Below are 22804 nucleotides of genomic sequence, written 5' to 3' on the forward strand. Positions count from 1 at the left end.
TTCCTCTTTCCTCTGCCTGGCTGCTGGGTAGGGGAAAGGGGCAACAGGACGGCCTGCCTCGCTCTGAGGCTGCCTCCCTTTGCAGGGGAGGCAGCTTCAGAATGATGCTGCTCTCCTCTGAGCCTGGCTAGGAAGCTGGGCTTGGAGGAGAGCACAAACTTGTATGCAGTTCCATTACTCTCAGCTTCTGAAGTCGCAGACCTCAGAAGCTGAGAGCAGCAGATCAGTGGGAGAGGGTGCCTTTATGCGAGGTGTATGCAAGGTGGCTACATTCAGGTTAAATGTCACTGACTCCCACGTGCTGGCCCTGCTCACAGCTACTCTTCTCTCCATGCAGCTAACTCAGAGAGAAAGGCAGGAGATGGAAGGGAGAGTCCCAACAGGAGGCAGCATACTGCTCCCCTCCTAGTCTGAGGCCTCTGCAGGAGTGGGGGATGAATCTGGTACCCTCTATGTTGGCCTCATCTCCAAGGAGAAAGACATGCAATGCCTTCACTCAGTGAATCACCAGCCACAGATTGTTGGATGGCTTTCCCTTTATGCTGCTAGTGCTTGCTCGCCTGCTCACATAGGTTTAATAACAATTTGATTATGAAGCATGAACAAAAGGTTCTGTGGAGCAATATGAGTTCTGAAGAGAAGCATTATTCTTACCACACTGTCCTTCAGTATTGTTGCCAAATTTGCTATATGGAAGCGCTATAGAGAAGATTAAACCACTGAAGGTGATGGTAGCCTCAACCTCTGGTATCTGAACCATCATATTGACACCCAGCGTGGAGACAGAAATGCCATCTTTCTGGAAACCTGGGCTGACAATCTGGTTGTTGAAGTAGATCTGCAAATGGATTTAATTTTACAATCAGGAATTCTCTTTCATTTAATGTAGGTTTAAAAGCATTATTTCTTCACTCATCCTTGTGCACTTAAATTCTGAGTGATCACAAAGAGCTTTGGCATGAACACAATGAGAATTGATTGTTAATTTGTTAATTGATTGTTATTTGATTGTTATTACTAGCCTTCTAGTAATAGCTTGTGGAATGTCTGTAGAATGCCTCTGGAAGGGTCCCTTAATCTCCTATGACTTTCAAAACAAGGGTGCTTGGTAGAAGGCTAACTAACATTCCTTCTTCATATTTACATACAATATGTAATCTTCATCATATCTGACATGTGGGTTCCTCACAGTATCTGCTAATCCCCCTTTTATTTACCTCTTTTATGTACCTCAAAGAGACCATGTTGAGTGACAAGTGCATAATGATTATTATCTTCATATAGCTGGCCATAATTAATCTGGGCAGCCAGTTCACAAGAATGTGCTGCTTTAAGGATTAGCAACAAGAGTGATGATACATTTTATTTCATGTTGCTACATTTTAAAAATTAAAATGATATAGTAATGTATTGACTTCAGTAATATACATTTCCTATTTCATGGTCATCATGGGTTGCATGGAACATTTCTCCTGGAACAAGAGCTCTTACACAAGCAGAAACACGAGAAAGTCATAGCAAGTAGCTCTTGCATTAAATCAACTCAACTGTATGCCATCTTGTTTCTGCTTGCCAAGGCATAGTGGAAGGTGTATTTCAGCAGCCCCTCCAATAATGAATTTCTTCAATCAAATCATAATGCCTCTCCAAATTGAACTGCAATGACTCCTTCAAATAGTCTTTTGATTTTTGTACACAGCAACACTGACTGATCTTACAGTAGCTCTTGAGCAAATGTTACTGCATTAAGTAAACTTTGGCTTCTGCTATTGCATGCGCTATCTCAGATAATCAACAAACAATGAATTCACACATATGTAGATAGATCCCAGTAGGCAGCTGTGCTGGTCTGAAGCAATAGAACAAAGCAGTAGACAAGTGCACCTTTAAGACCAACTAAGTTTTATTCAGAATGTAAGCTTTCGTATGCTCTCAAAAGTCTGATGAAGTCTGCTTAAGAGCATACGAAAGCTTACAGAATGTTGTGCATTGAAGCATTGTTATGATATGATAAGGAAACATGCTGTTTGAGAGATCTGCGCAGGCGTTATTTGTGGTTACGCTGACCAGACACGATAAATAATTGGCTGGTGCAGGTGGAATGTTGTGAGGTCATGTTGTTAATAAAAACAGTGCGGACAAAGGCAGGGGGGGGGCTTCCTGAGAAGTGATCTACTACAGGTTGCTTGCTCAACTTTCGTGCGCACTTTTTTCTAATTCAGACGTCTCCCTGTGTGTAAATCTTTTTCTATCCGCACCTATAGTGTTAGAGCTGGTTCTCTGACAGGATATAGTTAATTTTCTCTTTCAGTAGTGAACTTTGCCTTATATTTCTTTTTGCTTTATAAAGTAAATTGGTTTCTTCAGGTTTTTTTCAGTTTTACCAGTATTATATTTCCTAGAGGTCAGTACACTAAAGGAGCCAAGTCAAACATTTTATGCAATATTTTTACCTTGTTGGCCTCTGCTCCATTGAAGCGTTCACGGGTTAGCTCTATTTTTGCAGATTTGTAGAAAATAATAATAGACTGAGGACAAGAAAGTCCATCTTCCGATTCACAGAAGTAATTATCAATGAGAATCCTGAAATTGTCGTATTTTGGTGTAATCTGCTGCACCAACACATATGTGCAGTTGTCCAGGAAGGTGTAATAAGTTCCATCAAATGTGATATAGTGAGGGTCACCCCAGCCACTGCAAACACCTTATAATGAAGGGGGAGGGATGATTAGAACTTTAACAAGACTTTGAGAAACATTCAATTGTGATAATAATAATAATAATAATAATAATAATAATACCACCTTTGTAGTAATTCTAAAATTACTAAAATTGATCTGCATGTGAAAGTTTCTGGAGTGCATTTTCACTTACATTCACATTCATAATCATAACAGCAGCCATCGTCACTGAAGACTTTTACTGGTGGGTACCCATTTTCACAGACAATATTCCGCACAGGGGGGCATTTCACTTGATTTATAACAATTTTGTTATTTCCTTCACAAGTTGACTTGGTACAATTTGATATCCATGTCTCACCCGCCTGCAAAGACAATGACATTGATATTAATGCTATATAAGCTTCAAATAGGGGCTATTATACATGGGTGTTCCCCCTAGCTTTTACGGTTCATGTTTGTTGGGTTTTCTTTGTCATTTTGAATCAATTTTCCTCCTTTCAGGTCTCAGTTTGCTTTCTGGTTGCTATGTCTGGATTTTCTGAGAGTGCATTTGTGCCAATTTTCCCTTGTTTCACTTCCAAGCTAAAAGCAATTCAGAAGTGTAAAGATTCCCTCAGATTTCTCCCCCACTTTGCCCTTTTGCCTTCCCTTGAAGGTCACTCTCCCACCCACATTGAGATTGTTCCACCCACTCTGCATCTCCTGCCATCCTCCTGCCTTCATTCCTGTACATGCTCCATTTCCCCATCAATGTTTTTAATTTTTATTTTTTTTACAAACTACATGAGTCTAGCAATATGAGACTAGCGATAATCTCAGATCACTAAATTAAAAAAAATCTAAAATGATTGGGGGTGGGGAGAGTGTAAAAAGAATTGCATAAGATTTATTTCCCTGCTGGTATTGACTTGAAAGGGGGATCAGAGAGGAGGCAAATGGCAGCATCCCCAGAGCAAAAAAACAAAACAAAAAAAGGATTTCAGTGCTGCATGCAAACAAAATAAAGGGGGAATCATCAGCACAGAATTAAATTGACATGAGATGTAAAGAGAGAGAGAGAGAGACTAAATAATGCATTTTTCAACTGGATTTTTGCTATTCTTACATGTAAAAACCCAATTGCAAAATGTATTATTTAGTGTACAGTGAACGCACTAAGTCTTGTGATGGGAAAATCTTTCTTTTCTTCATTCTATTGACACATGTATGCTGATAGTGCTAGATTAGATGTGTTTTGACTTCTGGGAGATGTAATAAAGACAACCTGCAGCTTGTGGTTAAGGTTTTAAAAAACAGTTTCAAATTTTATAAATGCATTTATAATTCCTTTGACTTTTACTCTGCCTTGCAGTGCTGAAGAAAAAGAATTTTAAAATTCCCAGGAGTACTGAATATTGTTTTTTTAATTCATTTTTAACATTTTGTGGTTTAAATTTTTTGCTTATTTTTCCCTCTGTGTTAGAGCATTAATTTGTAGGTCTCCTGAGTGGTTATCCCAAATTCTTTTAAAATAGTACACTTGCTTTCTATCATATTTTTCCTTTGCCATTCCTGAAAGGAGGTCAAAGCAGCTTACATGGTTCACCCTTCCTCCATTTTATCCTCACAATTGCTCTTGTGGTATGGTAGGATGACTGGCTTAGGCTCAGCCAGGGGGCTTCACACCTCACTGACTTGAACCTGAGCCTCCCTCTAGCCCTTGTCTGGTATTCTAAGCACTACAACAGGAGTGACCAAACTAGCTCAGGAGCCACATGCTGCTCTTTCACACATATTGTGCAGTTCCCAGAAGTCAAGGAGGAACTTAATGCAGGCTTACTCTCCAGAGAGTGGCTTCTAGGTAGGCAACTATTTCTGTCATGTGTGAAGAAGGAAAGGAGGGGAAAAGAGGCAGGCTTGCAAGTGCTTCTCTTCCACCACAGAGGTTTCCTGGAGACCTAGAGTGGGAAAGAGAATGCAAGAGCCAAGGAAGCCACTGGAAGGAGGGATGGAATTAAAGAGGGCAGTGTAGGGTTCCTCCTTCATTTCATAGCTCTTGAATGAGCTGTATTTACTAACCCTGGTGTCAAGAGATATGCATAAGGATGCAAATGATGCTCAGTGATTTATATGGTACATGCGTGTTTCTTTCTCCCACTAGTGCAAAAAAATAATTCTCTATCTTTCCCTGTGTTGGTCTTATGGGCACTGTTATTCCCAGATTTTAGGGGAGGGGGTTACGTGCCTTTCTAGCATGATCATGTTGAAATTGTATACATATATATTTTATCTTTCTGTGCAAGAAAGTATTAAGAGTTTTAATAAAGATGTGTGTGTAATATTTATTCATGTCATGTGGCTCAAACATCTGATAAATAGAGAACCAATTTTGTGCAATGGTTAGGTGTGCAGACTTATCTGGGAGAACCAGGTTTGATTCCCCACTCTTCCACATACACCCGCTGATGTGACCTTGGGTCAGCCACAAGTTCTCTCAAGGCTGTTCTGCTCAAGAGCAGTTCTGGGAGAGCTCTCTCAGCCCCACCTACCTTACAGGGTGTCTGTTGTGGGGAAGAGAAGGGAAAGGAGATTGTAAGCTTCTCTGAGACTCCTTTGGCTAGCGAAGGGCAGAGTATAAATCCAATCGCTTCTTCTTTTTCTTTATTCTATGTGGCTCTTATATTAAGCAAGTTTTGCTACCCCTGCACTACATTGTATGTTCCCACACCATGTCACTAAGTAACTCAGATTCTGAATACTATAAAGTGTAAGCTATCAAATGTCATTACATATTACCTAACCAAAGGGGGATGAGTTGTGCCTAATATTAAAGACAAATATTCAGAGAATATCTTGGGAATAAGCAGCATTAAAAGTTTACAATAACAAAATTTGTCAACAGATGCTGGAATAATTTTCAGCTCTATCACTGAACAACTGATAACTATGACTGACATTTTGCCTCTTCACTTTGTTGTACAGCTTGTGTTTCTAAAGACTGCATTGACTCAAAACAGACCTACCCATGACTATTACCTCTTATTCCTCCCTAGCTATGTTGCTAATTATTTATTTATTACATTAAACTTCTATCCCGCCCTCTCCGCAAGCGGACTCAGGGCGGCTTACAACATTCATTTATACAGTTAAGAACAATAAATCAATAAAACATCAATACAATTAAAAAATTTTAAAAGCTATTTCATGGTGCTGTATCATTACTATATTGGCGGTTCTGCTTTTTAGACGGTGATCACCGAGTACTCTAACTGATGTCAGGTGGCAGCTCTTTATTATCAGTGGTTGTGAGATTCAAGCACATCTAGCACCTTATGAAACCTCAGCTTGTGATCTTTCCATACTCCCAGCCTGTAGCCTCATTTTTATTCTCCATGTCTCTTACATTCGAGGAGCATACATAAGGCATCAGGCTTAACCCTAAACAAAAATGCTATTTATTTGAGGGAGGGGAATGGAACACAGCATTGGAATAAGTCATTTACTAAAAAGGGAATGTAAAAGTGCAAACATTAATGACCTACAGCTAAGGAAAGGAACAACCACCTGAGGAAGAACCATTTTCATAATGAAGAATTATTAAGAACTATTAGATGACTGGGGGAGGAGAATTTATAGTCTACCTGTCTCTGAAATCAATGAAGAAACTTCAGTTGAATTTTTCTACATGCAGATTACATCCTGAGCCACATCACTGAAAACCATTTCAAATACTGTGTAAATATACTTCCTGCAGAAAGAATTGCTATAAGTATTTTAGAGCAGTACCTTCCTGGGTGGCACAGCATCAGGACAACCAGGTACAAGAGTTGCTGGTTTGCTGGTGGTGGCTGGGGCTGTGCTGGTGATGGCTGGTGTGGTTTCAACTGTTGTGGTTGGTTTGGGTGTTGTTGATTTGCAGGACCCTTTGAATCTTTCAACAGAACATGTTTCACTACAAATGGCATAGAAAAGGCAGCCATCGTGGTCTGTTTTATTATAAATCGTATCACCTATAAGAAAAAATAACTCTGTTAGATCTTACAGCTCGATGCACAGATTTCATCTGTAGTATGTAGATCCTTTAACCTGATTGAGCTAGTTTTCCAGCTGTGACTCTTGCTTGAGCAGTGGGACCTAACCATTGTGCCCTTGCTCTGTTTTCTCCAAGTTAGATTACTATGCTGATGTCTTTATGGAGATGCCATTGAAGATGATTCAGAAACTTCATTTAGTCCAGAATATGGCATCATGATTGCTAGATATGACACTAGTCCTTAAAGATCTGCACTGGCTTTCTGTTCATTTTTAGTTCAAGTCAAGGTTTTAATTTTAACCTATAAAACCTCACCCAGCTTGGGGCCATGGTACTTGATGAACTGCGTATTCCCATGCTGTTCTGCAAGGACACTGCATTCAGCTTAACATTTTTGAGTCTTCCTGTCTTTGGAAGTGAGGTGGGTGATCCAAAGGGATGTTAAATATCAGCTCCAATTCACATCATGACAGCAATGGGCAATATTTTTTCTCTCAACACTATTTCCTGATCACATACTGTTTTCCAGAATTGCTGAGGTAAACATGCAAACAACGTTTAGGTGTGCAGGAAAGTCAGCAGCCTTGGTAACAACTCTGGGAGATTATTTGGAGAAGAACCTCCATTTTCTTCTACATCACCCCCTGATCCAAAACATAGCTTCCTGGATCTGCTTTATACCAAGGAAAGCAATAATTGGTATTCCAGTATTTCATAGTGATTTACCCAGTGGTACAAAAAAAACCCCAGAAATTATTTTTTTTTGGAAAATTGAGTAAAATTACTCTGGATATAAGCAGTAAAGAACTGTAAAATAAAATACATACCAGGTAGATAAACACTCTCTCCAATTTTGCAGAAACATGGGGACACTGGTGGTGTTGTAGGAAAAGAAGGAACACTTATTGTGGTTTGGAGCGTTACGGTTGATGTTACAGGTACGGTGGTAGTTGTGGTTGTGGTGGTGACTGTGGTAGTTGGTTCAGTAGTGATGGTTGTTTCTACGGTTGTAGTCTTGCAGTTAAGGTTTTCCTCACAGCATAATACCCGTATCTCATAATTGAAACACTGCTTGTACTTCCCCACTTGATTCTCATTCTTGCACACCAGTCCTTTATTGACATCACAATCTACATTCTGGCCAAGCTGGTCAATGCTTATGTCAGGGTGATTTTCAGCCCTACACTGGATATTTTCTGGCTTTGCACAGATCTTGCCTCCTGCAGCCCGGATATTATTGTATGTTTCAATGTCTCCACCCTTAAGTCCAGAAGTGGGGAAGTCTACATCAAACCACTTGGACCATGTGCATATGGCAGGTCCACAAGTTGTTCCAGGAGATGTGGTTGTTGTAGGCACGGGGGTAGTAGTGGGTGGGGTTGTGGTGATTTCTTTGCGAATGGTGGTAGTTGGAGCAGTGGTGGTTGTGACTGGTGAGGTTTCTGTGGTTGTAGGTTGAGTGGTAGTAGTGGTCGGCTCTGTGGTAGTAGTTTTGGGTGTTGTGGTTGTTGTTACAGGTACGGTGGTAGTTGTGGTTGTGGTGGTGACTGTAGTAATTGGTTCAGTAACTGTGGTAGTTGGTTCAGTAGTCGTGGTTGTTGTTTGTACAGTTGTAGTCTTGCAGTTAAGGTTTTCCTCACAGCATAATACCCGTATCTCATAATTGAAACACTGCTTGTACTTCCCCACTTGATTCTCATTCTTGCACACCAGTCCTTTATTGACATCACAGTCTACGTTCTGGCCAAGCTGGTCAATGCTTATGTCAGGGTGATTTTCAGCCCTACACTGGATATTTTCTGGCTTTGCACAGATCTTGCCTCCTGCAGCCCGGATATTATTGTATGTTTCAATGTCTCCTCCCTTAAGTCCAGACGTGGGGAAGTCTACATCAAACCACTTGGACCACGTGCATACGGCAGGTCCACAAGTTGTTCCAGGAGATGTGGTTGTTGTAGGCACGGGGGTAGTAGTGGGTGGTGTTGTGATTTCTTTGCGAATGGTGGTAGTTGGAACAGTGGTGGTTGTGACTGGTGAGGTTTCTGTGGTTGTAGGTTGAGTGGTAGTAGTGGTCGGCTCTGTGGTAGTAGTTTGGGGTGTTGTGGTTGTTGTTACAGGTACGGTGGTAGTTGGAACAGTAGTGGTTGTGACTGGTGAGGTTTCTGTGGTTGTAGGTTGAGTGGTAGTAGTGGTCGGCTCTGTGGTAGTAGTTTGGGGTGTTGTGGTTGTTGTTACAGGTACGGTGGTAGTTGTGGTTGTGGTGGTGACTGTAGTAATTGGTTCAGTAACTGTGGTAGTTGGTTCAGTAGTGGTTGTTGTTTGTACAGTTGTAGTCTTGCAGTTAAGGTTCTCCTCACAGCATAATACCCGTATCTCATAATTGAAACACTGCTTGTACTTCCCCACTTGATTCTCATTCTTGCACACCAGTCCTTTATTGACATCACAATCTACGTTCTGGCCAAGCTGGTCAATGCTTATGTCAGGGTGATTTTCAGCCCTACACTGGATATTTTTTGGCTTTCCACAGATCTTGTTTCCTGCAGCCCGGATATTATTGTATGTTTCAATGTCTCCTCCCTTAAGTCCAGAAGTGGGGAAATCTACATCAAACCACTTGGACCACGTGCATACAGCAGGTCCACAAGTTGTTCCAGGAGATGTGGTTGTTGTAGGCAAGGGGGAAGTAGTAGATGGTGTTGTGGTGATTTCTTTGCGAATGGTGGTAGTTGGAACAGTAGTGGTTGTGACTGGTGAGGTTTCTGTGGTTGTAGGTCTAGTGGTAGTAGTGGTCGGCTCTGTTGTAGTAGTTTGGGGTGTTGTGGTTGTTGTTTCAGGTACGGTGGTAGTTGGAACAGTACTGGTTGTGACTGGTGAGGTTTCTGTGGTTGTAGGTTGAGTGGTAGTAGTGGTCGGCTCTGTGGTAGTAGTTTGGGGTGTTGTGGTTGTTGTTACAGGTACAGTGGTAGTTGTGGTTGTGGTGGTGACTGTGGTAGTTGGTTCAGTAACTGTGGTAGTTGGTTCAGTAGTGGTGGTTGTTTGTACAGTTGTAGTCTTGCAGTTAAGGTTCTCCTCACAGCATAATACCCGTATCTCATAATTGAAACACTGCTTGTACTTCCCCACTTGATTCTCATTCTTGCACACCAGTCCTTTATTGACATCACAATCTACGTTCTGGCCAAGCTGGTCAATGCTTATGTCAGGGTGATTTTCAGCCCTACATTGGATATTTTTTGGCTTTCCACAGATCTTGCCTCCTGCAGCCCGGATATTATTGTATGTTTCAATGTCTCCTCCCTTAAGTCCAGAAGTGGGGAAATCTACATCAAACCACTTGGACCACGTGCATACAGCAGGTCCACAAGTTGTTCCAGGAGATGTGGTTGTTGTAGGCACGGGGGTAGTAGTAGATGGTGTTGTGGTGATTTCTTTGCGAATGGTGGTAGTTGGAACAGTAGTGGTTGTGACTGGTGAGGTTTCTGTGGTTGTAGGTCTAGTGGTAGTAGTGGTTGGCTCTGTGGTAGTAGTTTGGGGTGTTGTGGTTGTTGTTACAGGTATGGTGGTAGTTGTGGTTGTGATGGTTGTGACTGGTGAGGTTTCTGTGGTTGTAGGTCGAGTGGTAGTAGTGGTCGGCTCTGTGGTAGTAGTTTGGGGTGTTGTGGTTGTTGTTACAGGTACGGTGGTAGTTGTGGTTGTAGTGGTGACTGTGGTAGTTGGTTCAGTAGTGGTGGTTGTTTCTACGGTTGTAGTCTTGCAGTTAAGGTTTTCCTCACAGCATAATACCCGTATCTCATAATTGAAACACTGCTTGTACTTCCCCACTTGATTCTCATTCTTGCACACCAGTCCTTTATTGACATCACAATCTACATTCTGGCCAAGCTGGTCAATGCTTATGTCAGGGTGATTTTCAGCCCTACACTGGATATTTTCTGGCTTTGCACAGATCTTGCCTCCTGCAGCCCGGATATTATTGTATGTTTCAATGTCTCCTCCCTTAAGTCCAGAAGTGGGGAAATCTACATCAAACCACTTGGACCACGTGCATACGGCAGGTCCACAAGTTGTTCCAGGAGATGTGGTTGTTGTAGGCAAGGGGGTAGTAGTGGCTGGTGTTGTAGTGATTTCTTTGCGAATGGTGGTAGTTGGAATAGTGGTGGTTGTGACTGGTGAGGTTTCTGTGGTTGTAGGTTGAGTGGTAGTAGTGATCGGCTCTGTGGTAGTAGTTTGGGGTGTTGTGGTTGTTGTTACAGGTACGGTGGTAGTTGGAACAGTAGTGGTTGTGACTGGTGAGGTTTCTGTGGTTGTAGGTCGAGTGGTAGTAGTGGTCGGCTCTGTGGTAGTAGTTTGGGGTGTTGTGGTTGTTGTTACAGGTACGGTGGTAGTTGTGGTTGTAGTGGTGACTGTGGTAGTTGGTTCAGTAGTGGTGGTTGTTTCTACGGTTGTAGTCTTGCAGTTAAGGTTTTCCTCACAGCATAATACCCGTATCTCATAATTGAAACACTGCTTGTACTTCCCCACTTGATTCTCATTCTTGCACACCAGTCCTTTATTGACATCACAATCTACATTCTGGCCAAGCTGGTCAATGCTTATGTCAGGGTGATTTTCAGCCCTACACTGGATATTTTCTGGCTTTGCACAGATCTTGCCTCCTGCAGCCCGGATATTATTGTATGTTTCAATGTCTCCTCCCTTAAGTCCAGAAGTGGGGAAATCTACATCAAACCACTTGGACCACGTGCATACGGCAGGTCCACAAGTTGTTCCAGGAGATGTGGTTGTTGTAGGCAAGGGGGTAGTAGTGGCTGGTGTTGTAGTGATTTCTTTGCGAATGGTGGTAGTTGGAATAGTGGTGGTTGTGACTGGTGAGGTTTCTGTGGTTGTAGGTTGAGTGGTAGTAGTGATCGGCTCTGTGGTAGTAGTTTGGGGTGTTGTGGTTGTTGTTACAGGTACGGTGGTAGTTGGAACAGTAGTGGTTGTGACTGTTGAGGTTTCTGTGGTTGTAGGTCGAGTGGTAGTAGTGGTCGGCTCTGTGGTAGTAGTTTGGGGTGTTGTGGTTGTTGTTACAGGTACAGTGGTAGTTGTGGTTGTGGTGGTGACTGTGGTAGTTGGTTCAGTAACTGTGGTAGTTGGTTCAGTAGTGGTGGTTGTTTGTACAGTTGTAGTCTTGCAGTTAAGGTTCTCCTCACAGCATAATACCCGTATCTCATAATTGAAACACTGCTTGTACTTCCCCACTTGATTCTCATTCTTGCACACCAGTCCTTTATTGACATCACAATCTACGTTCTGGCCAAGCTGGTCAATGCTTATGTCAGGGTGATTTTCAGCCCTACACTGGATATTTTTTGGCTTTCCACAGATCTTGCCTCCTGCAGCCCGGATATTATTGTATGTTTCAATGTCTCCTCCCTTAAGTCCAGAAGTGGGGAAATCTACATCAAACCACTTGGACCACGTGCATACAGCAGGTCCACAAGTTGTTCCAGGAGATGTGCTTGTTGTAGGCAAGGGGGTAGTAATGGGTTGTGTTGTGGTGATTTCTTTGCGAATGGTGGTAGTTGGAACAGTAGTGGTTGTGACTGGTGAGGTTTCTGTGGTTGTAGGTTGAGTGGTAGTAGTGGTCGGCTCTGTGGTAGTAGTTTTGGGTGTTGGGGTTGTTGTTACAGGTACAGTGGTAGTTGTGGTTGTGGTGGTGACTGTGGTAGTTGGCTCAGTAGTGGGTTTTTGTTGTGGCTGTGTAGATGGTTTTTGAGTGGATGTAGTTGTCCCTATTTCTGTAATGATTGTTTTTGCTCTTGTGGTTGTTACTGGTACTGTTGTGGTGATTTCTGGAACCATGGTTGTGGTAGTTTCTGGAGTGGTTGTTGTTTGTATTTTGGTTGTTATTGTTGTGGTAGTTTCTGGAAGTGTAGTAGTTCGTGTTGTAGTAGTTGTGGTTGTTTCTGGAACTGTAGTTGTTGGAGTTGTGGTAGTTTCCGGTACTGTTGTGGTTGTAACTGTTGTAGTTTCTGGAACTGTAGTTGGAGTTGTCGTGGTAGTTTCTGGAACTGTTGTAGTGGGTATTGTTGTGGTCGTTACTGTTGTAGTAGTTTCTGGAATGGTAGTCGTTGGTATTGTTGTGGTTGTCACTGTTGTATTAGTTTCTGGAACTATAGTTGTTGGAGCTGTTGGAGTAGTTTCTGGAACTGTTGTAGCGGATGTTGTGGTAGTGGTTGTAACAGTAGTTTCTGGTACTGCTGTGGTAGTTTCTGGAACTTTAGTTGTTGTTGGTGTTGTCAGTGTAACTGTTGTAGTTTCTGGAAGCGTAGTTGGTGCTGTTGTGGCAGGTGTAGTCACAGGCTTTGTAGTTGTAGGGTGCGCAGTTGTTGGACATGGTATAATAACTTTTTTGCAGCATTCAATCCTTATCTCATAGTTGTAGCAAATTGGCGCTGGAAACTGGTCCTTATTAACACATATGAGTCCTTCTGTTTTACTGCATGTAACTTTTTGCTCTAATTCATTTAAAGGTGTATTAGGGTATCTTTCTGCTCTGCATTCAACAGCCTTTGGTGTCTTACAGACTTTATATCCTTTGGCCCTTATGTTTTTAAATGTATCAAAATCACCATCATCAGGTGCAGATCCTGGATAACTGATATCATACCATTGTGACCATTCACAGACTTCCTCACTGCAGTGTTCAGTTGTTGAAGGAACTGTAGTTAAAAGACTTGTAGTTTCTGTACCTGTTGTTGTTGTTGGAATACTTGTTACTTGTGTTGTAGTCTGAGAAACTGTTGATGTAGATGTTGTTTCTGGTGTAGTGGTCACACATTCATTTTCACAGCAATAGACCTTTATTTGATAGTTAAAACACATTTTCAACACTCCTGATTGATCTTCATTTCTGCAGACAAATCCAAATGATACATTGCACTGGACAATTTGACCAATTTCATCTATTGATTTCTCTGGGAATTTCTCTGCTCTGCAAGTTATACGTTCAGGTCTTTTACAGATATCTTTTCCTGCAGACTTAATGAGATCATATGTTTCAAAATCCCCTTTATTGTCCAAACTGGGAAAATGTATATCAAACCATTCAGTCCATCTGCATTTGGGTTTGCAAGTAATTTGAGTTGTAACTTCTGTTGTAGGAGAAACAATTTCTGTGGTAGGTCTAACAGTGGTCTCAGTAGATGTAGAAGTAGTTTCTGGTGTTGTCACAGAGATGCTAGTTGTTTCCGGAACTGTTGTAGTGGAAGTAAGTGTAGTAGATAATGTGGTAGTTGATATTATTGTTGTAGGAGCTATGGTGCCTGTAGTAATTTTGGGTGTAGATGCAGTAGTGTAACCACATGGTACAAAACTACAACAAAGGATTTTGATTTGATAATTGTTGCAGCTCATTGAATGCTGGTCTGTATTGTAACATATTAGTCCCACTGTCTTACTGCATTCAACTTTTTGGCCCAGTTCACTTAATGGAGTATTGGGGAATTTCTCCGCTCTGCATTCAACAGCCTTTGGAGTTTTGCAGACTTTATAACCTTCTGCTTTTAAATTATCAAAAGTGTCAAAATCTCCATCACCACTTCCAGAATCTGGGTTAGTTACATCATACCACTGTGACCAATGGCATATTTCTTGAACACAAACCGAAGTAGCTGTAGGCACTTTGGGGGGGGAGATAAAGAGAATAATTTAGTATAATATTTTGTTTCCAACTAAGTGCAGCATGGAAAATATATGACATCTGTAAGAAGAAAGTTCTTTAAATTAAATATTATTAAAATTAGTACATCAAAATATCACACAGGCCTGTTTCTGTTTAACAGCAAAGTGGCTGACCCCTGTGGGGATAATGAAAGCAGCGCAATGAGGCCACACAGACAATACAGGGGATCTAACATCTCAGGAAACTCCCCAGGTATGCAGAACAATATATATTTGCAAACTAACCAAAGGAAAAATAACCCTTTAAATCAACCTAATGAGGACTGATTCCAGGATGGAGGCACAAGAGGACAGCATTCACATGCCATGTGCCTGCACTACTCACTGTTGGTGTTGCCCTTTTCCACCTCTTTCTTCCTTATTGCAAAACTGTCAATTTGAGGAAAATCTTGCCAGGACTCCTAAGCCCGACAATTGTCCTTCCCACAACAACTGAGCTGCAGCACAGTTGCTAAAGGGGGGGGGGGGCTGTAAAACTGCTAAAAGAAGAGAGGAGACTGCCAAAACTTAGTGCTACCATTTTGAATGTGGTCATAAACTCCCCTCCCCCAGATTGGCTGCAGGCAGAGGTTTCACATGGAGGCTCTGCCTGCAGGTGATGTGCTGTTTCCCCTTCAAGGCAGAGCAAAAGAGGTTTTTCTTTGCTCTGACTTAAAACGGAATACCTCAGGAGTCAGGAGTCCCACAAGGCATGCTTGAAGAGAGCATGGCATTGTGGAAAAGTTCTGAAATGAAGCAAGAACATTTTATAATCTGTTCGGGGTGGGTGGGTAATCTCCATGTGGAAACAGCCCTTTTTGGAGGACCAGCGTTCATACAGTAGGAATCTCAGCGGCTTATCTTTGCCTCATATGACATCCTATGGGACACTAATAGTAGTTCCCAGCAGATAAAAATGTTTGTAGTTTGCAAAGAGCAGCCTATTAATTCTACGGTGCACTTTAAACTGCAAAAGTACAGCTAATGTTTTGTACTAATGCAGCTGAAGCATGGTCCTAGCTATAGGCTACATGACAGATTCAGCTGTCTCTGTCTGACTTCCCAGGAAAATCTTATCCCGTCCTGTATTGTATGAAGTTGGTGAAGTACATTTGCACTACCTTAAGAGATCATATGGGTCAAAAAGGATCATAAGATACCATTCCATGAGGAATCCAATTCCCACGGGAAAGAGAAACTTCAATGCAGGGGTGCTGAAGGAGCCTGCTATGCTAAAGCTATGTACTCTAGTCTCAAGACAAGGTTTTAACTCTCACATTGGCTTGTATAAGACAGTGCCACTTCTTATACCACACAAACAGGAGGGAATAATTCCAATGATGCTGTAGAGATAAGGTCACTATTCAGCAGTCTTTATGTAAACAGAACTGATACACTTTGAATATAGATTTCTTCCTTTTCCTCCCCCCACTCCCCCAGTGCTTTGAAAAAAAAAGTTCCATTGCAGATTTGGAATGCTTTGGCTAATTTCGATAGAGACTTTGGAAGTTACTATCTAGTGAAGATAGCACTCCTTGTTTCTGCAACTTAGTAGTGTAGCTCACAATGGGAACATCATTACAGACTTCAACTGATACAATAGCCATTTAATAGCCATTCTCTCTGTATAAAGGAGCTCTAAGAATTTTAGTTCTGTGAGAGGGGCTTGAAATCTCTAACAGGGACTTCTTTGCACTCATCAAACTACAATCCCCAGGATTCTTTGAGAGTGTGGGGAAACCATATGAGTTAAAGTGTTAGCAAATCCAAATCAGTTTGCAGCAAGGATATACGCTTTTGCCTAAGTTTGCATTGCAAACATCACATAACCCACACACATATTAGAAACCTACAGCTAAGCTATGAGAATTTCTATTGTGTCTATCACAGTTAAAATCATGTTCTTGATTTAGAGACAAACTTAACATATTTGTCACAGTTTTCTACCTGGTGTAGTAGGTGCTGGTGAAGTGGTAGTGAATACAAAGGTAGTGGAAACAGTTGTGGAAGCTGGGCATGGGAAGATGTTCCTCTCTATTGTTCCATTGTGACTGCAGATTGCAGTGATGCACCCTCCAATGCCATCTGTCGTCGTGTAGATGATTTCCCCAGGCTTGCTTTTCTGCCCTTCATAGATGCAGTAGCATTCTGTCGTTTGAAAGATAGCATTACTAAGCATCTGAAAATCTCAATGACTGTTCCGAATTATCACAATTCATACTGAAAAACTGCTTTGTCAACCTACCATCTTCAGTGTAGACACACTTCTTTTGATCATTAATTCCGCATGTACTGGAAAGGAACAAACACACACCAGATTTTGAAGACAGTTAAAATCAGTAGAATTTAAAACAGCAGCAAAAGCAGTGTATAAAATGTCAAGAAAAGAACAGATAGTACAGGTTCAGCTGGTTGTATGAAATACGTGAGACTCATATTATTTAACATATTAAGAGGAATATTACCATGATTGACAGTTCTCTTCAGACGGCATTTTTGCTCCTGGCTTATAGTATTTTCCTCTGTCATCAAAACAACCACAAGTCTCGACACACTCCATGTCATCTTCATCAAAATAAGGCATATTGTTTGGACACTGGGGATAGCAGCCTGTAATAAGAAAGATAATTTGTTTTAGGTAGTAATACTTGATTTTTTAACATGTTAGAGTAAACTATTTCCTTGTGGACTTTGACTATTCCTCCATAATGAATGATGTTTAATCTTTCTCTTCCTAATAAGACATATTATAGTATTTTCCAATTTTATCTATAACTGATTTTAAGATTCAGCCCTGACCTCCACATGAATGGACTCCCCCCACTCCAAAATAAAGAATCAGTTTAAAGTCTACAGCTTTCTATCTCAAAATGCATGAAGGAGTTGCCTGTTATAGGTTATTGTAGCCTTCTTTTGTGGCCAAAGTATTTGAGCTTCAGCATCTGGAAGGTCAGATGCTGAAGCTGAAGCTCAAATACTTTGGCCACCAAATGGGAAGGGAGCACTTCCTGGAGAAGATCCTGATGCTGGGAAAGACAGAAGGCAAAAGAAGAAGGGGACGGCAAAAGATGAGATGGCTGGACAGCGTTACTGATGTAACTAACACACATTTGAGCAGACTTTGGAGGATGGTGGAAGAAAGGAGGGCCTGGCATGACTTGGTCCAAGGGGTCGCAAAAAGTTGGACTGAACAACAACAAAGCCTTATCCTGATTGCTCAATGACATTGTATTGTTTTGTCCCTGAGAAAGAATGTGTTAAGCAAACACTGAAGTGGAGAGTACAAGAAGAACAGAAGTCTGGGTATCCATTTATTTTCTGTGATATGTAAGACAGGCTGCAATACTGATTACTAAGGACATAAACTGTAGATGGGAAAATCAATACAAAGATTCTAAGATTTGCTCTTATGTTGTAAAATAGCAAACCCAGATAAAACAAATGGCTTTGGAGGAGTAGTCAGTGGAGTAGTTGTTGTTTGTGTGTAGGACTAGCATCTGGGAGGCCCAGGTTTGAATCCCCACTTTGCGATGGAAACTGGATGACCAATCACATATTCTCAGCCTAACCTGCCTCATGGTTGGTTGCTGTACGGATAAAACAGAGGTGGGGAGAACAATACTGAAGGCTGTTTTGGGTTCCCATGGGGAAGAAAAGTGGGGCATTAGTGTGTAAATAAATTGTATTGGATGTCATGTTAATTCATTCTTGTGACCTCCACAGATTTTTACCATAAGCATGCACTGTCTTTATACTCTAATCCCAAATGCTAGTAATATGATATTTCAGTTAATCACATTGTTAGGAAAATTGTAACATTCTGCTTATTATTCAACTAATTTGCTATAAAATTATTTTATATCCCAAAGTCTTGAATATATTTGATCCTCTGACCTAGCCTGTGCTCCCCTTTATGGTGCCGAAAAGGAACCGGGCAACTTTATTTCACTAATCTACTGATCTCCCCAGTGTAATCCCTGGTTTCCAAACTTCCAGAGTAGCAATCATTCCACTTTTAGATATCATAGTGTGCATAATATCAATTAATATCCAGAAATTATAAATATCCTTCGCATGCCAAAGTCAAATCAATAATCCTTATACCTTCCAAGCCCTGTAACTCATGTAGGCATTTTCCACTTGGATTTCTGCAGGTCTTCATACAAGGAGATCCACAAGGTCTGTAGTGCCACTCACACTCCCCTTGCGGATTGTAGTAATCACAGAACAGAGCTAGAGGAAATGGGAAAGAGAAAATGCCTTACGTTATGCCACTTAATACCTTTCCTTACACTATATGTACATCCTGTGTTATTACTATATTGCAAAGTTGCAACTGCTAGCAGGATTTCTGGATCCCCCTTGACATTCTTACTCAAACAGATTATTTTACACATAATTGTATGTTGAACAATGTGGTGAGATTACATATCAATGGGCCGTTACTCAAATCCTGCTAAAATAAACATGTAACATTGTTCTGTTAGCTGCCTTGAATCTAAGGAGATGTGGACTATAAGTATTTTAAATACAATTCTGGAACAATAGAAAATAGACCAAAAAAGGAACAAGAATAAAAAGCGCATAAGAAATCCTTTAAAGTCTAACATCTATTTTATTGGTAAGGCCTGTTCTCATATTTAATCTGAGAACAGCAGTGTCATCACGATATCGCCTTTACTCCATTAATATAATGGCACTGGACCTCCCAAGTGTAGCCTGAGATCACATGGGAGGGCCAATACCATGGTTACTTCCTATGTCAAAATATCTCAGTTCACAATGGAAAATGGTGTGGGAAGTAAATATGTTACCACGCTCTCTGATGCAATCTTGAAGGTTCAAATTTTACCAGAGCAGTGAGGAATGGCAACCACGTGGTTCTCAGAATTTAAGAACTGGCCATTGAGATTCAGTTCTTGCAATATTAGGGGGCATTCAGAAGAAATGATTGTCTTATTAAATTGATATGTAACAGTCACATTATGGTGATGTCAGTGTATCAAAAGTTAAAGTGAAAAGTGGAATACAAAATATATACATTATTTGTATTATTTGTATCCTATCATCCTGTCATTTGCAGTCTCCAGTTGGAACAAGCTGTATGGGTAGAAATATTCTGATTCCCACTGATCAAATGTACCATTTCTTTTTAAAAACAAAAAAACCAAATCCTTAGAAATTATAGTCAGTACTCACGGCAGATGGATGGTGTTCTCCAAGCAATGCAAACACCAGCTTCGTTGCATGCCTGAGCATAGGCAGCTACAGCTGTACAGAAACATTCACAATCTCCCCCAGTGTCACAAGCACAGGCATCAGACACACACGTGTCATAGTATTTTGTTGGCTCAACCTGTTAGAAAAATAAATAGATCTTGTTTAATATTTGTGTATGCACTTTCAGTTTTAGCATGCTTCAGTTAGAGAGGGAAAGGGACACTTTAAAACTCTTTTGTTCCAGTTCAGCCAAGAGAATATAATTTGCTACTTTAGTTGACGTTTTTGTTTTCACGTGACATAATCCATCATAATAACAGAATTGCATACAAAAGCAATTTGTTATAATAAGAAATATAAATGGTTTTGAAACAACAGATGGATATGAGAAGGTTATGATAATCAAGCATTAGTAACCGCCAAGGAAAATAGTTTGGTAAAAAGGCAGTGCATTCTCAGAGAAAAAATGAAATTGGATGGCAAATCTCTATCATATTAATAATCCACCCAATGTGTTAATGTCAGAGCCTTACTGTACTGGGGAACCCAGCTGTTGGGGGCTTTACTTGTGACTTTCTTTTTTTACCAATTGTTAGCTGGTAGCATTTTTAAGTCAGCAAGGCAATTTTGTTTGACTTAAAAAGGAGAAATAACTGGCAATATTGTTAACTGTGGTATCAATAGTATCATCTGGGCAAAGTCTTTTGAAGATGCCATCCAGCAAATATGTAATATTAACAGCTGAGTGAGCCTGAGCATTCTTTGTTATGGCCCCCACCTGATGGAGTAACCTACCTGACAAAGTCAGGAAGGCTCAGACATTACTATAATTCTGCAGAATGTGCAATGTTCAGAGGATATTTTTATAAAGTTGACAGTGTCTTTAAAGTCTATAATTTTTTTCTTGATAGTTTGATTCTATTTATTGTTAGTTTCTATTGTACTTATTGGCTGATAACAGATGGCCAGTTTGGGGTGGCTGCAAGCCGCCCCGAAGAAAGCCGGCCAGAAGAAGAGCACCCCAGAGCTTCCAGACGGTGCTGCAGGAAGGAGCGGGCCTTGGGCGGCTGGGGAGCATGTGGAAAGCTCCCGCATCCCACTCATGGCTCCCCGGGCGCTTGTAAGGCAATCTTCTGGATTGCCAGGCGCCACCTCAGAGCCACCCCAGCTAAAAGGGACCACTTTCTGAGTGGTCCCTTTTGAGCCAGGTGGATCATCCTTCAGGACCGGGTAAGTGCAGGACAGGGGCAGGTGGCAGATGTTGCCGTCTGGCCGGTTTATTTGGGTCGACTTCAGAGACGTGTCTGAGTTGACCCAAAGTGCCAGTCTGTAATCAGCCATTGTGTTGTTTTTTATTTTGTAAAATGCCTTGAATCTCTGTAAGGAAGGCAGTAAAAAGTTTAGTAAGTAAATAAATAACATTGCTTCAGGCTTGCGCAGGCTTAGTACATTCTAGTTAAATATACTGGAAAAACACTAGATGAGTTTACCATTCATGTAGATGGATTTTTAATATATAAATTAGAGCTCTAATCAAATTTGGGGCATAAGAAGTGCCAGGTATATGAGAATTAATAATGAATACTGTTCAGGTTTTTTATGCTGATGTTTCTGAAGACCAAGAAGAGGCCTGGATGACCAGGATAGCTTTCCATGTCTTCAGCACTGCCTTTGGGCTCAAAGTCAACCTTGAAGGTGGGGCCATCCACTTCACATATCCTCAGGGTTCATGCTAACTATTCTGCAGTGTAAAGATGTTACAAGAAAATGCTTTGTAATGTACTACTTTGCCAGAAGTGCCAAATAATGGCTTGTTTCCCCAAACCAGCTTAAAAAAAAGACTATTTAAGATCTTTTGTGTCCAAATTACAAAACACAGGAACTGCAACTGAGCTATGTGCCCACAATATCATTGTAATGTTCCTCCCAATATCAAGGTGACATTTTATATTGGTCTTGTGTGTTGGTTTACGCTTCCATTCATGTCCTGTACATTTACATGCAGTCCTAAGACTAAGATCAGGGCTGTTAAAGTGACCCATACATTTACCTGGAAAAAAGTTGTCCATACCTGAGAGTGACAGGAAGCAAACACTTGGCTGGTAATGATGCTGCATTGTTTCTGGGCCCAAGAATTCCTGTATGGGTTTGCAGTACAAGGATCCCTATTCTTTTTGGCATCTGGGCAGGTGGGAGATGCTTTCCAGCTGTTACCAAACTCAAGCACATCTCCTACAACAGATTGGCTTCTGGTGGTGAAATCATTAATGTCATTTCCATCATAGTTTCCACAAAGTCCACATACCTGTCCCTGTTATGGAGATAGGAACAAAATAATAAGTAGATGTTTTAGTTTTCTGTGATTAATCAAAAACATCCAAGTTTGAAGGATACTTATGCATAGGCATCCTTACCAATCTTTGGAAGTTCTGCCCCTCATAATGGCTTTTTACTTAATTAATAATGGAGCAAATAATTAATATATTCCTTACATGTATAGATCTGCTTTCTCCTTTAAAATAATGGACAGTCACATAATAAAGCACACGGAGGGCTCTCTACCAGTAATTAAATGTGGATTTATAAAAGAATTAATTTTATTGTTTGGACATGTAAAAAATGAGTTAATATCTGTAGCAATGCAATGGGTGCCTCTTTTTTCAAGGATTATCAGATATTTTTTTGAACCCTCTCTGTTCCTTAAGGGTCTTTTCTACATTGCTAAACATTTTATTATGTGAGCAATTTCTAAGGAATATACAGTTCTTTTCCATAAAAATCAGTCACTGCTTACTATAAATGCAGAATAAATGCAAAAACCAAGAAAAATTAAATGGTCCAGCACAAGAAAATTAGGGAATCTTGTATTGAGGAAGTGGTATGTCCCAAACTAAGCTACTGTTCTACTAAACTGAATCTTTCAATAGGATTCACTTAATGTTCTGAAGCAGAGTTAGCTGTGCCTCAGAGAGAAGATCCTTTAATCTTTTGTATCCATCATACTATTTCCGATGCCTGTCCACTCCCTTTACTATTACAGCAAATAACCATTCATAAACCAAGTGGCTAGAGGGGGAAACAAGACAAATTGACCATCACATCTTTGTGTTGTCTGGGTATAATTCATCTATTTGTTGATTTGGAGGGCAAAAGTGTACCATGAAACATATAAGGGTGCAGA

The 22804-nt window shown here is 40.8% G+C and overlaps 1 protein-coding gene across 1 annotated transcript in view; it reads right to left on the bottom strand.

The window, feature by feature from the left end:
- The window catches only part of MUC5AC (mucin 5AC, oligomeric mucus/gel-forming), a 71154-nt gene that overhangs the window by 15244 nt on the left and 33106 nt on the right, over positions 1–22804 (bottom strand). Inside the window, exons 25-35 of the mRNA XM_060262396.1 lie at positions 21695–21934; positions 19603–19759; positions 18508–18636; positions 16869–17013; positions 16649–16695; positions 16351–16551; positions 7524–14363; positions 6450–6673; positions 2875–3046; positions 2454–2704; positions 655–838 (exon numbers count right to left, since the gene is read on the bottom strand). Coding sequence (XP_060118379.1) covers positions 655–838; positions 2454–2704; positions 2875–3046; positions 6450–6673; positions 7524–14363; positions 16351–16551; positions 16649–16695; positions 16869–17013; positions 18508–18636; positions 19603–19759; positions 21695–21934 — 8590 coding nt within the window. The remainder of the gene's footprint in view (positions 1–654; positions 839–2453; positions 2705–2874; positions 3047–6449; positions 6674–7523; positions 14364–16350; positions 16552–16648; positions 16696–16868; positions 17014–18507; positions 18637–19602; positions 19760–21694; positions 21935–22804) is intronic.

The sequence above is a fragment of the Heteronotia binoei genome, chromosome 21 (assembly GCF_032191835.1).
Source record: "Heteronotia binoei isolate CCM8104 ecotype False Entrance Well chromosome 21, APGP_CSIRO_Hbin_v1, whole genome shotgun sequence".
In the NCBI taxonomy this organism is placed as follows: domain Eukaryota; kingdom Metazoa; phylum Chordata; class Lepidosauria; order Squamata; family Gekkonidae; genus Heteronotia; species Heteronotia binoei.